Genomic DNA, 14,201 nt, shown 5'->3' with positions numbered 1-14,201 from the left:
CGGGATGGTGCCTCCCCATTGCTCTGTGTCAGCAGAGTTTTGGGTGCTGGGACTGCCAGAGTGCACTGTGTGCCTTGTAGCAGCATGGCCTGCTGAAATATCAGAATCTGATATTTCTGTCCTTAGAATCTGTGCCAGTTTAAAAACCTCTCTGAGATCCGCTTTAGGGCTGGTTTTAGTAGGGGTTGTCTTTGAGGAAAGCCTACAGGTGTGACAGAGGGGCTTTGATTGACAACCTGATCAAGAAGAAGCTGTCCAAAATTATTACAGTACCCTGGCTCTTAATAGAACTCTTTCTTTTTTGTCCCAGAGGTTGGTTTGACACAGCTTGAAACCCCTAAGACACAACAAGGTCCATTTGGCTTGCTTAGCAAGAGCTATGCTCCACAGGGGGATTTTTGTCACCATCTTCTCCATCTCTTGGTAGGGGAATTAAATTGCTTACCCTCTGGCCTTGGGGCTAGGAGAGTAAGCCAGATAGGTAAATTAATCTTCAGCCAAGGTTTCTTGGTTTTTTTATAGGGATACCACTAAACTTAGATTTGTGTATTCTGCTGCAAGGAGAGCTTGGCTGTGAGGCTCCTGAGGAACCTGGCAGAGCTTTTAAAATGGTTTTCAAAGCCCACAAGGTGAATTTGGGCTGTGAGGGACAAGAGTGGGTGGAGGAGAGCAAGAGGCAGTGTGACAGCAGAAGGGTTTCTCAGAGGTGTCAGAAAAGGAGAACAGTGATGGATATAAAGAGGGAGCAGGGATAAAAACCCAGGCATTTAAGGTGCAGAGGCCGAACAGGAGCAAGCAAGCAAAACCCAGAGGGGAGACCCAGCTGGGTCTGTGTGACTGAGATATGAGGGAAGAGGTAATGGTCTGAAACATCTGAATATGATGATCAAGAAAAGGGTGTGGGGGGGAATGGGAAAGCAGGCTAAGATGCAAGTGAATAATTTGAGAAACTTTCCCTGTGGATAGAAAGTGCTTTTGACATAACAATGAGGGGAGAAAGGTGTGAGTTGCTTTTCAAATTCTCTCCCTCAAGCATGCTGCAAAGTACATGGAGCAATGGCAAAGCAAAGTTTGATTCCTTTTCACCTCTTAGTCTGAGGAGAGGTAGGTGGTGGCAGCTCACAAATACCAGTGTACCAGAGCAGGTGGTAAAGGAGATGTCCTGGGTCTCTCCGTGTGTCACCAGCAGCCAGTGCACTCATTTATAACCATCAGCATTCTGATATTTTGCTCAATATGCTTTGATTGCTCAAAGTGATGGTTTTCCTTTGAAGTGGGCAGAGGCAATAGTTTCCTGTGCTTTGTTTTCGTAGTAACTGGTATGTCACTGGTGCTGGGAAGTCTCTTTAAAGGACAGAAATTCACATATGTTCAAAACATGGGAGGTGGCAGCCCAGTTCCGTGTGCACTGACCCGGCTGCTGTAAACAGAGTTGGGTTTGGTTCTGGTTTCGGTCCGAGTGTGATGGGAAGCCTGGGGTGCAGGGAGGCATCTCTCCCAAGGGAGGTTTGGGGTCTGTCATCTCAGGTCATCCCTGCAGGAGGGCTCAGGGCAGTTTCTGTTCTCTGGAGTCTGGAGCATCATCTGCCAGCAGTGCTGCCAGGCAGAGGGGGTGGCATGGAGAGTGACAGAGCTGGTGTCTGCTCAGGAGTGTGGGGAGAAAAGGAAAGATACCTCAACTTCTGTAAGGACAGCAGAGAGCTAGAACATTGCAGGAGGAGCTGGGAATCCCCTGCTCTGTTCCAGAAACTTGGTTTGTATGTTCTCAGTGGTTCCTCCTCTCTACGGTTGCACTTTGTGTTCTTCCTTTCTTGTTAGGCCAATAGTTGTGGATACTTTGATTTTTTTGACTTTTTCCTGCTTGGTCTGATAATCCCACTTGCCTTCTGCAGTTTTTAGTCTGCCATTCCTGGGAAAGAAGAAACTTTTGGAATGTGTCAGAGAAGGTGGGTTGAGTCAGAAGCCTCTATAATTCAAAACCATCCAAAGAGGTGGTAATTAAATGGATATTCTGTGAAGCTGAAGGACACTTGTGGTAGGCTGCAGGCCACCTGGAGTTGCTGAGGGCTGTGTGGCAGTTCAGTGTGCTCAGATACCACAGTGATGAGCAACCCTGTCAAAAATGTTGATAGAAGAACAGACGGGTTTGGTTCAGTCATGCAGTGGAAATGTTTGCAGTGGAAATCCATCTCTGTCAGGGGAAACTGGAGTGGCAGTGGGCAGATCAGTGACTCTGCTCTGCTGGGAGCCACTCTCTGGGCAAGGGGGTAGTGCTGAGCTCTGCTGCTACACGGGGCTGTGAGGAGGCTGCAGGTAATAAATTAAATCCCTGTGTTTGGTTGGGCAGTGCAGAGGTGTGTGTCAGACAGAGCAGGCAAACCCAGCTATAAATACAGCCTGCTGCAAGCTGACGTTTGTTTACTCATAGCTACACTTCGTTTTGGGACAGATTCTCCTTCCCATTGACCCCAGGGTGGTTTCCACAGCCCAGCAGGGGCACTGCTGGCCGGCACTGGGTGTGAGCTGTGGAACTGGTGGTCTCGGAGGTGCTGATGCTGTCCCTTGGCTTCCTCCCCTGCAGGGGGACCAGTGCTCGCCCAGGAGAGACGTGACCAGCCGCTGCACCCTCGGAGACCCCAACAAGCTGCCCGAAGGGGTTCCCCAGCCTGCTCGCATGCCCTACATCTCTGACGAGCACCCCAGGCAGACCCTGGAAGTCATCAATCTCCTGCGGAAGCACCGGGAGCTCTGTGATGTGGTGCTGGTGGTGGGTGCCAAGAAGATCTACGCCCACAGGGTGATCCTCTCGGCCTGCAGCCCCTACTTCAGGGCCATGTTCACGGGGGAGCTGGCGGAGAGCAGGCAGACGGAGGTGGTGATCAGAGACATCGACGAGCGGGCCATGGAGCTGCTGATTGACTTTGCTTACACCTCCCAGATCACGGTGGAAGAGGGCAATGTCCAGACCTTGCTGCCAGCAGCTTGCCTCCTCCAGCTGGCCGAGATCCAAGAGGCCTGCTGCGAGTTCCTCAAGAGGCAGCTGGACCCTTCCAATTGTCTGGGCATCCGGGCGTTTGCCGACACTCACTCCTGCAGGGAGCTCCTGAGGATTGCTGACAAGTTCACCCAGCACAACTTCCAGGAGGTGAGAAACCAGTGTGCTGGAATCCTGGTGTCAAATCTGTCGTGTTAGTGCCCGGGCAACCCTCACTTTGTGTTTCTTTCTAAGTCCCGGGTTGGTATCTGCTCATGGTGATGGGTGCCAGCTGTGAGCTGGGGAGGGAAGGAGGAAGGGGCCCTTGGAGGACTCCTCTGCACTGCTCTGTGGGTGAACTTCTCCTCTGGGAGCTGTGTGCTGGGGGCTCAGTGCAAGGCAGGGTCTCTGGCATGCTTGGTGTGGTACCTGGCGTGGCTGGGTGATGCTGTGAGATTCTCCTCCCCTTCCAGAAATGTTCCACAGGATTGGAGGGGAGAGAGGTGTTAGAGTAAGGACAGTACATCAGCAGCACCAAAAAATGTGGGACTGGAAATGTGGGTGTGTGGGGGAGGATAACAGCTGCCTCAGTGGAGTCTTGAACTCCTCTGCTGTAGCAGAACCAGGATTTTGCATCTATTATTCAGCAGAAGTTGTTTGTAAGTAATTCAGATGTGTAATTTTGTTGCTGACCTTCATAAACCCAAGTCTCTCTTCCTTTGTTAATTCTGCCTAGATGATTTTGGAGGAAAAAATTTACCAGCATCTGGTTCAGAGAAGGAGCAGCATAATAATGGAGGTTTCTGTGGTCAATAGCCTGTGTGGTTCTTTACTTAACTGTTACACACCCAGATGCAGAAAGGAGCCCAACACTTGAGGTGGTGTCTTTCCTGAGCCCCAGTTGGAAGGGCAGGAATTTGCCAAGTGTGCTCAGCATGAAGGTTTGCTAGAGAATTTTACACAACTTGCACTCTTCCATGCCCTGGAACAGGTAGCCTGCTGCAGAAAAATCCCTTCTTTCCACCTGCCTGACAGGTAGAACCTTTCCAAAGGGAGTAACTCTGGTACTGATTCTGGATGCTGATTAATTTCCCCAGGGAAGTTGCAGTATGTAAGTGCTCTGATTGATTGCAGTTTGATGACTTTTTTTTTTTCTTCCCACCCCCAGGAAGTAGATTGGAATTATATTAATTTCAGTCAGGTCATACTTTAAGAAAATGATGAGCAGAAGCAAACACAATTGAGCTTGACTGTTGGACACATGGAAGATGACAATACTTTGTATTTAACTGTAGACCTGTGACATCAGTTTACTCTGAAGGCTGCACTGAAGTGTCTTTCCTAACCATGAAGAACACAATTTGCTGTTTAAGATAAAGAGGTTGTTTTCTTTCCAAAACTTGGTGATTTCCCAAAAGCCCTACGTTCTTGCTGGCCATTTCATGTGCTCTTTGCTTGCTCTGAATTTCTTTTCTTCTGAATTTTTCTTTGGGAGCAGGATGGCTAACCAGATGGTTGTTTATTTTCAGTGCTTGGTGGTTTTAATGGTTAGATCTGTGCTCTTCTCATTATTACATGAGTAGGGCATGCTTACAGGCCTCTAAGTAACTTTTTAACTGCGTGACAATTTTGTTTTAAAGTGTTTTAGCATTAATACGTGCAGCTGGCTGATAAGAGCTGCCAGCTCTGGGGTTTTTTATTTTTGCATCCCCCCGAAGACAGCTTCCTGTCTTCCTTATCCCTGTTAAAGCACACAAAGGCAAAATACTTGGGTTTCAGCAAGCACTCTCCTCCAAGATGATGCATATTATAATTGACTTAACTGAATCTGGAAAGCAGTTGCTTGGATTAGAGCACAATTTCCTTGGCCTGGGCAGGTTTTGGTGTCTGTTGCAGTGCCCCAGGAGTTTTGCAGTCCTTTGTTCTTAATGATCTTTTCTTTTGCTTCCACTTTTTCTCTGCAGATGAACCTCAGTGGTGCTGCTTGTTGGGTTTGTATTCTGTTCTGCCCTTTTTTTTCCATCTGGAGAGTGGATCTGCATCTCTGATGGCAGCCAGTGACTTGGCTACTTAATCATCCTCCTCTGTGGAGGCTCAGAATTGATAAAAAAAGTACCCTGCTCTGCAGAGGCTGTGTGTTCCTCCTTCCTCCTGCCAGAAAGACCTGTAAGATGAGAAGTTCCTGAATGGCAATGTAAAATGTTGAGCACCATGCAGTTGCTGTGGATGCAGTCTGGACTGCTTCACCCCCTCTGCTCTGCTAGCCTCTAGTTCTATTAATTTTTATGTGTAGTGCTGCATTACATCATTAACTTCTTGGTAAAGTGTTTTTCTGCCTTTTCCATTCCCCTCAATTTAATTTGTTGCCTAAAACTCCTCGTGGATCTTGTGCATGTAACATGAAATGGTTCTATTAACAACTATGCTGTACAAGAACAGGCTTTGTATATTTTTTTTTGTTGTTGTTGTTTCTGACATCTATATAATGGGAAAAGATATACTTAAGGATTAACAACTTGTACTTTTTATTGACAGGCAACAGTTGCACTCCATATTGTATACTCATGCCGTTTACTCTCTCTGTAAATGCAGTAATGTGTGTGAACACTCTAGAGGAAATGAAACCCATCCCATTCTTGTTTAATAAGCAAATGAGTCAAATAGGCCATTAATATTAGTCAGATAATTATTAGGGTCTTGATAATTAAGCCAAACTAAACCAGAGCATTTTAAATAATTATTTGTTTTACTGTGCAAACTACTAACAAGTGGCATAGTATTAGTACCTGGGTTTGCCATGGGTGCAGCTGAGCTTTCTGAGGGCAGCAGGGTCTGAGGGACCATCCTTAACTCAAAAGTTTCCAGAGGCTCTGAGTCTGAGTTTGCCCATGTGGCAGGGAGGGATTTTATGGAGAAATGCTGATCCAGAACTTGAATGACCAGCCCAGCTCTTACTCTGGGGCAGCAGTGTGTGTGGGATAACCTTGCTGGGGCTCTTGGGATCCTAAACCAAAGTCTGGGCACTGGTCCCACTGCCTCTTCTGCTCCTTTTAACTCCATCTGGTGTTGTCAGTGCTTCCCAACTTTTGTCTCTTCGTGCACTGCTCTTACTTAATTTCTGTAGCCCATTGGAAGGACTGCACAGCTGACTGCTGCTGAGCTGATGGGGTCAAAGAATGTTATTTTTCCTTCATTTATGCTGCAGATCACAAAATAAGTCCTGGATTTCTAATGTGGTTGCAAGTGATAAGGCCAAGCTGATGCTGCTTTCTCTCTCTGAGCCTCTCTCAGGTGGCAGCCCCCAGGCTGGGAGTGCCTTAGGGAAGCTGGCAGTTACCAACCAAACCATTGCTGCAGTTGTCTTTATTTCAATTTTTGCCTCTTTCCCTGGTGTCTGTGCAGGAGGTGTGGGGGTGCCTGAGCTCTGTGACCTCTCAAGGCAGTTGCAGGCTCTGGGGTGTCTTGTGTGAGCAGCTAAAGCCTCCTGAGAAACTTGGTTGCTATCTTGGCTACTGAAGGAATGAACATGTTTGCAGATGGTTGGTGGCTTGAATATCACAAGAGATCAGTTCTTAGGAGGCTCTGGTTCCCCCTGAAGTGCATTTGAACTTGTGCATGCTTTATGGATATATTTAGAGCAAATGAAAGAGGCAGGATCAAATGAGTCCATCACCCTCTCCTGAAACATTTTCTGTGGTGTCACAAGTCCCCTTTCAGGAAGATTTTCCATATTCTCTGTGATGCCTCTGGTAACTTGTTTCTGAGACTTATTTTTGTGCTCTGTTTTGAATTTTTAGTGAACAGAGCCTCTCTATTCCAGTACCACTTTTGGGTCACGATGTGTTTATCACCTACACAACATTCTTATACTAGAGGCAGCAAAGGGGGAGACTGACTGTAAAGAAGGGCTTTGTTTTTCCAAACTTGGAAACCCGATCAGTGTGTTCAATGGCTTTAAAATTGTCCTATAAAAAAAAAAAAAAAAAAAGCTTTGTGTAAAATTTCAGTTGCAGCTAAAGGTGTCTGTCTTGCTAGCAACTTTGTGCTGCTCTGTGCAGCAAACCCTTCCTGTGCTCGTGTCAAACCTGAGATGGGGATTTGGCACTGCACCAGCTCAGCCCCTTAGACTCCAGTTCAGGCAGACTGTGTCCCCTTGGGCTGAAGTGCTGCAGTGGTGAATGGCTGTGCTGTTCTGGCCACTGTCCTTACTTTGTTTTTTTTTTTTCCCCCCTTTTTCATTTGACCAGGTAATGGAGAGTGAGGAGTTCATGCTGCTCCCTGCCAACCAGCTCATAGACATCATCTCCAGTGACGAGCTGAACGTGCGCAGCGAGGAGCAGGTGTTCAATGCAGTGATGGCCTGGGTGAAATACAGCATCCAGGAGAGAAGACCCCAGCTGCCACAGGTAGGCTGGAGCTCAGGCCCATTTCAGGCCACTTTACCCAGGGGAAGGGTAATCAGGGCTGCTGTGGAGGTGCCGTGGTTCTGAATGCAGGCAAAGCCACAGTAATTCTGATTCCCAGCTGTGCTGGGTGGCTTGAACATCCCCTTCGTGGAAGTTGGAGGGTGCAGTGGGTAGAGCCCTCAGTGGGGGCTTTGTTGGGTTGTTTGCAGGTAGGACTTGCCAAACTGGGTCATTCCAGTAGTCTGTTGAGACAAACCTGCCTGCAGTGTGTTGTATGAAAAGGAAGTGATGGATAATAAAAAGCTTGTCTTTGTTTGAGCTGTACCTTTAAGCTCTGCAGAATGGTTTTCTGGAAATATGATGCTTCATGTGAGCCAAGCCATATCCCAGAGAAGCACCCATTCTGACCAAGCTGTCAGCCAGAAAGCCTCTGAAGTCTCAGGCTCTGTGATCAAAAGAGGTGTGAGTCTGCCTGCCTCAGTGTTTCTGCTTTGGAAATAGACATTAAATCCAACTTTATTTAGTGGAAAGCTTTTGAAAATTATTTTGAATAAACAAACCAGAAAAACCTGCTGTTCTCAAAGTAGTTCTGAATGCTCTTAGAGCTGTGTGCCTTTTCAGGCCCCTTGTCTATGCCTGCTTGGACCTCTAAATGCTAAACTGTTGTGAAAGAAGTGTGGTTTGTTACTGCTCATTTACTGCACAGTATCAGCCCCATTTGAGAGATAAATGGTTGGGAAAACTTGTAACGGAACCAGTGTTTCAGGCAGGTTTATTGACATCTATAATTTTGTGAAGGTTTCCAATTGTGACCTTGCTTTCAGCTGTTAACAGACCCGGGGATTGTCCCATTTCAAAGACTTGTTTTTCTGTATCTAAATTGGTACACTGGAAAGGCCAAGGTGCTGTCAGATAAGCTGCATTTAAGTGAGATGTCAGGGTTTGGGTGTATAAATAATGGTGCCTGCCTGCCAGAGGGATTCCCAGCTCTTTATAGAAACGGATTAGCCAGTGTTTTGGTTTCCCTCTGGCTTCCTGCAGCTCTGTGTTGGTGTGTGGCTCAGCAGACGTGCTCTGCTCTGTGTTTCAGGTCCTGCAGCACGTCCGGCTGCCACTCCTGAGTCCCAAGTTCCTCGTGGGGACAGTGGGCTCTGACCCTCTCATCAAGAGTGACGAGGAATGCCGGTAATTCCCTTCCTGCCCCACACAACTGACCCGGGGTTTGGGGCACTCGGGTCCCTCCTGTGCACCCCTTCTCTAAAGCTGTGCTGATTTCCCAGTGGGTGCTGGCTGATGTCCCTCTTCTGCAGCTGGGGGGAGGAGAGGTGTGAGCTGTGTGTGTATCACCTGAGGAACACCCAGCACTGGGCTCTGGAAGTGGTGTTGATCCTACGGGTTCTCAGTGAACCAGTAACCTCTTGAGTGCACAGTTTGGCTGTTGGTAGAATACCCCTCAGCATTGTTTTCCATTTCACAGTTTTGTTTCTCTAGCCGTGGCCTTTCATTGCAGCTTACCACCTGCATGTCATTCATACTTCCATGAGGACTTGAAGTAGTTTTTCCGTGTAAAGATCTGCACTTTGACAACTGAATTGGATTCTTTACAGTCTGCTGTTTCTCACAGTGCTAGTGCAGGGAAACTGTCCTTCCCTTCTCTTATGGTATCAGTCTCACCTTGCTAGTTCTGTATCCTCTGTAAAAAGCTCAGGGGACAGGGAAGTAGGGCTCTTTTTTGTTGTTGTTGTCTTTTGTTTTATTCAGGGGTTTGGAATATTAGGCTTAGTCCAGGTGGCAAGTCATCAATGGATGAACAGTGTGAGCTGGACAGAGCTGATGGAGAAAATATTCATCAGAAGGGTACTATCTCCATCTATTGGTCATGTGTGTGTATTATGTATTTGTGTGCTTTTCAACTCCTGTTTTGTTCCTAGGGCAAAACAACTAATTGTTCAGTTTGAGCTTGAGGCAGCCTGTGGTTTTCTGCTTTGTGTCGTAAGCCTGACTCTTGGCACAGTTTTTTATCAGGCTTTATAGCAAGCAATATCTATTATTCTGGCCAAGTATTGGCACAGGTCTGCTGCTGTCACAGTGTAAATGGCTTGTGGGCAGCTGATGAGTGTTGAGGTGACAGTGTACGTTCTGACTGAAGCCACTCACCCACTTACCTGATCTGTCATTTCCTGAAGTACCAGTGGTGGCTGCCCTGGCCATCAGATTTTTCTTTCAGTACCTTTCTCCTGAGACCAGTGAACTGGGGGAATTAACATTTTCCTGTCTTGCCCAGGGATCTAGTAGATGAAGCTAAAAATTACCTGCTCTTGCCCCAAGAGCGGCCGCTGATGCAAGGACCAAGAACTCGGCCACGCAAACCGATCCGCTGCGGGGAGGTGCTCTTTGCAGGTCTGTACAGCTCCTGCTGCAGGGCTCCTGGGGACAGGGCTCCTGGGGACAGGGCTCCTGCCAGGCTGGGCTCCACAGCCTGTTTCTCAAGTGCATTATCAGCTGGGAGAGTGGGTCTCTTCAGCTTGCGGGAGACGGAGGGGTGAGCTCAGTAATGTGTGTAAATAAGGAGAGGGTGAGTGGCAGGGGGGTGCATGGTGTCCCATGATTGATGGGACGTTCTCAGTGGTGTCCCATGACAGGACAAGGGGCAACGGGTACAAACTGGGGCATAGGAGGTTGCACATAAAGGTATGGAAAAACTTTTTCCCTGTGAGGGTGAGGGAGCCCTGGCCCAGGCTGCCCAGGGGGTTTGTGGAGTCTCCTTCCCTGGAGCCATCCAAATCCCCCCTGGATGTGTTCTGTGTGACTGCTGGAGGTGACCCTGCTCTGGCAGGGGGGTTGGAGCACTCCTTGATCTTTTGAGGTCCCTTCCAACCCCTGACTCTCTGTGATTTGAGTTAACCTACAGCTCCTTATTGTGTGATTTCTCTGGTGCAATGAACGCCAGAGTACTCGGAAACTGCATCTGTTCCTCTTGACAAGCCGCATTCTGCCTCCTTCTCATCCTCAGGATGAGCACCTCAGAGATGGGGTTCCAGGGGGGCTCCAAGGGGGGTTGTTTGTCCCAGGCAGTGTTGTGATGCTGTGTTGTGTCCCTGCAGTGGGGGGCTGGTGCAGTGGGGATGCCACCTCCAGCGTGGAGCGCTACGACCTGCAGACCAACGAGTGGCGGATGGTGGCTTCCATGAGCAAGCGGCGCTGTGGGGTCGGGGTCAGTGTCCTGGATGATCTCCTCTATGCTGTGGGGGGACACGACGGTTCCTCCTACCTGAACAGCGTGGAAAGGTAGGTCTGTGCCTGGCCACTGTGCAAAAAGGTAGCTCTGAATGTTTAAAGTGGGCTGCAGCCTCTTTAAAATCTTGTTTTCCCTGCTGTTTTCTGGTTCTGCTGAAAACCTGAACTTTGGGTTACACGTTACTTCCTCCTCTCTTCTATCCACTTGTCAATATTGCTAGGACTTACTATGACAAGCCTTTGTAGCCTTTGGTGTAAGGCAGGAATACATGAAAGAAGGGTCTGGTCCTGGTTAACCCCTGCATTGCTGGTTTGGTTTTAGCATTGCTGAGGAAGGTGAGGTTACAGCGAGTGTTTCTTAGATGCTGAGGGGAAGATCCTGGAGTTTTACTGGAGTAATTACTGGGTAATTAGAGAAATAAGGAACCTTGGCATTCATGCAGAAGTTGGAAAACAGGTCAGTTTTAGACCTATGGAAGACTTAAGTCAAAAAAGCTTTCCCAAACTTTATAGTCTGGGGAGCTGCAGATGGCAATCCCTGTGCTTAAAAGCTGCCTGACTCCTGGTGCTCTCAAGTCCAATGAGCTATACAAGTATCTCCTTTCTGCCTCAGCCTGCCCTTCCACCCACCCATCTCCTCAGACACTCCCAGCTTCCCAGATCATTACCCAAGCCTTCCATCTGCCACGTTCTGCACATCTCTGCTCTGCCCCAGGTTTCCTTCTCTCTGAATTCCCAGCTCACTCTGGTTCTTTCCTCTCCTGTCTCGAGGTGCAGGTCTCAGTGCTGGCTCTCGTGTGAGCTCCAGAGAACACACAGCCCCATGTCAGCCAGTCCCTGGTAACCTGCTCTCTGGAGGGTGTGAACCTTTAATCTGCAGTTGGAATCATCTCAATTTGAACATTCCTGGATTAACATGTGTTGGGTGCATTACATGATTTCTGGGGTTTTATCCAGCTTACAAATAGCAGCGTTGCAGTTTAAGCTCAAGACAGGGAAGTTTCACTGCCTCAGTAGTTCCCAGGCACAGGAGAATGTGAAGCCTACTTAGGGAAGCAACTTGTGCTGTTTGTGTTTTTTTTTTCTAGGTATGATCCAAAGACAAATCAGTGGAGCAGTGATGTGGCCCCCACCAGTACCTGCAGGACCAGTGTTGGAGTAGCAGTTCTTGGGGGCTACCTCTATGCTGTGGGTGGCCAGGATGGTGTCTCCTGTCTCAACATTGTGGAAAGGTACATTTTAATTTGAAAAAAAAATAGTAAAAAAATAGCAGGGCACAGAATTTTTGTCTGGAGAGAATAAGGTCAGCTTTCTTGCCCCTTTGTGAAGATGCCAACAGTTTGCTAAGCTTTGGAGTTGTGTTCTTTTGCTAGGTATGATCCCAAAGAAAACAAATGGACTCGAGTGGCTTCCATGAGCACCAGGCGCCTGGGAGTTGCAGTGGCTGTGCTGGGGGGCTTCCTCTATGCTGTGGGGGGCTCTGATGGGACATCTCCTCTCAATACTGGTATGCTTTTTGCTGTCCTTTGATGCACTCAGCACTCGTCACGGTCCTGTGTGTCCTTAGTGTCCCCAGATGGCTGTTGGGTAGCTTCAGTGCTCAGTTTGCTGCCGTTCTTCTTTTTCAGATTTTAATTTTGCCATACAGTAATTCACTCCCCAGACTTGTGAGCCCCTGTTGCCTGGTCGTGTGGGTTTTAAATTTATTTTTATCCTTCTGGATGCTGCATTTGGCAGCATGTCCTGAGTACAGCGAACTTGCGTAACAGTTGCAAGCAAATATTTTTTTTTTCCCCTGCAGTAGCCCTTTCCTGCTGTTGGAAGGAAGGTGCCAAAGGTAAAACTACTGCAAGGGGGTAGTGCAGGTGATTTTGCAGCACTGCCAGCTCAGTTTTGAGATGCTGACTGTGAGTGTCTAGGAGTGGAGGCAGGAGGGAGAACAGCCCGTGTTCCATAGAGGAGGAGCTGATAACAAACCGATTTTTCAGACTTTTGGTGCGTGGCAATTGTGGAGTCTTTGCAGACTTTGTTTGCAGGCTGAAAGCTGGCACTGACCCCCACTGTCCCTTGTCCTAAGATGTGTCCTTTGCCCTGCAGTGGAGCGCTACAACCCCCAGGACAACCGCTGGCACACGATTGCACCCATGGAGACAAGGAGGAAGCATCTGGGCTGTGCAGTGTACCAGGACATGATCTATGCTGTGGGGGGCAGAGATGATACCACAGAGCTCAGCAGTGCTGAGAGGTACAACCCTAGAACCAACCAGTGGTCTCCTGTCGTGGCCATGACGTCCCAGCGCAGCGGGGTGAGTTGCCCGGTCACAGGGTGTTTGGGTTGGAAGAGACCTCCAAGCTCATCCAGTCCAACCTTTGGCCAACACCACAGTCTACTAAACCCTGGCCTTAAGGACCAGCTCCAAATGCCTCTAAAATGCCTCCGGGGATGGGGACTCCAGCACTGTCCTGGGCCATTCCAGTGCCTGACAACCCTCTCAGTGAAAAAATATTTCCTGACATCCAGCCTAAACCTCCCCTGCTGCAGCTTCCATCCATTCCCTCTGCTCCTGTCACAGTTTACCAAGGAGCAGAGGCTGTTTCCCTCCTCACTCCAACCTCCCTTGAGGCAGCTGAAGAGAGCTTGTGCCTGGGTTTGCTTCTCCAGACTCTGCAGAAGGAGGTGGTGAGGGCAGGGGATACTCTCCTCTCATCCTCATCCTCATCCTCATCCTCATCCTCATCCTCATCCTCATCCTCATCCTCATCCTCATCCTCATCCTCATCCTCATCCTCATCCTCATCCTCATCCTCATCCTCATCCTCATCCTCATCCTCATCCTCATCCTCATCCTCATCCTCATCCTCATCCTCATCCTCATCCTCATCTCACCAGGTTGCTCTCTTGGCTTCCTCTGTACTTTCACCCCTTCCTCTGTGAGGGGAAGGGCTTGCACACAGTCAAACCTCTTTAGGAAGATGAGGGAATGAAGTAGTGGCTGTGTCACACCACAGACAGATGTTAACGTGCCTGAGAATGGGGACATGGAGTAATTTGTGGGGCTTTTTTAATAGTTCTGGTCTATGGGGTCAACCAATGAAGCCTGAAACAGAGGAGTTCTTTTTGTTGTTCTCTTGGTGAAGCAGCCATAGTTGGTGGGAGATACCATTAGAGAACAGAATCACAATTAGTGCCTGGGTCTCATCCTGCAATTAGGTGCACTTTGCATGATTTAGGTGAAGGTACCTACCTGGGGGAGCCCTAGCAGTGAGGTACACTTGTAGCTAAGGTTTTGTCCCTTGCCTTCTGGGTTCCAGGCTTTCACTTAGTATGTTGTCTTTCTTCACCAAGTCCTGTGAGCATGGGGATGTCCTGGGAACAAATGATTCACATAGTGCTTTGAGGAGTCACTGTGCCTGGGCAGATGCAAATGTTATGAATATTTACCATGGGACACTGGATTATGTGGTAAGGAGTGGATTCCTTCTGTCTGTATGTTGGTGTTTCAGTGTCTGGTGAGGCAGGAGTGAATCATCATGTGAGGAACTGCTGGTTGTGAAGGCAAAGAGGTTTTCATTTCCATCCTCAA

General features: G+C 48.4%; 1 protein-coding gene across 1 annotated transcript; it reads left to right on the top strand.

The window, feature by feature from the left end:
* Positions 1–2,606: 2,606 nt before the first annotated feature.
* Positions 2,607–13,304, top strand: LOC139790932 (kelch-like protein 20). The gene is made up of 8 exons (XM_071732703.1): positions 2,607–3,145; positions 7,222–7,380; positions 8,471–8,565; positions 9,665–9,780; positions 10,485–10,668; positions 11,706–11,849; positions 11,991–12,124; positions 12,715–13,304. Exons 1-8 carry the CDS (start codon positions 2,675–2,677, stop codon positions 13,299–13,301), a joined length of 1,890 nt encoding a protein of 629 aa, XP_071588804.1. The 5' UTR covers positions 2,607–2,674; the 3' UTR covers positions 13,302–13,304.
* The last annotated feature ends 897 nt before the right edge of the window (positions 13,305–14,201 follow it).

Source organism: Heliangelus exortis, unplaced genomic scaffold (genome assembly GCF_036169615.1).
Source record: "Heliangelus exortis unplaced genomic scaffold, bHelExo1.hap1 Scaffold_66, whole genome shotgun sequence".
Classification (NCBI taxonomy): Eukaryota; Metazoa; Chordata; class Aves; order Apodiformes; family Trochilidae; genus Heliangelus; species Heliangelus exortis.
The sequence above is the reverse complement of the archived record's forward strand: the minus strand, read 5'-3'. Positions and strand labels throughout refer to the sequence as shown.

Coding starts and splice junctions, on each gene's coding strand:
- LOC139790932 (XM_071732703.1), top strand. CDS start 2,675: ATGCCCTACATCTCTGACGAGCACCCCAGGCAGACCCTGGAAGTCATC. Junction 8,566..9,664: donor AAGAGTGACGAGGAATGCCG/GTAATTCCCTTC, acceptor TGTCTTGCCCAG/GGATCTAGTAGATGAAGCTA. Junction 12,125..12,714: donor GACATCTCCTCTCAATACTG/GTATGCTTTTTG, acceptor TTTGCCCTGCAG/TGGAGCGCTACAACCCCCAG.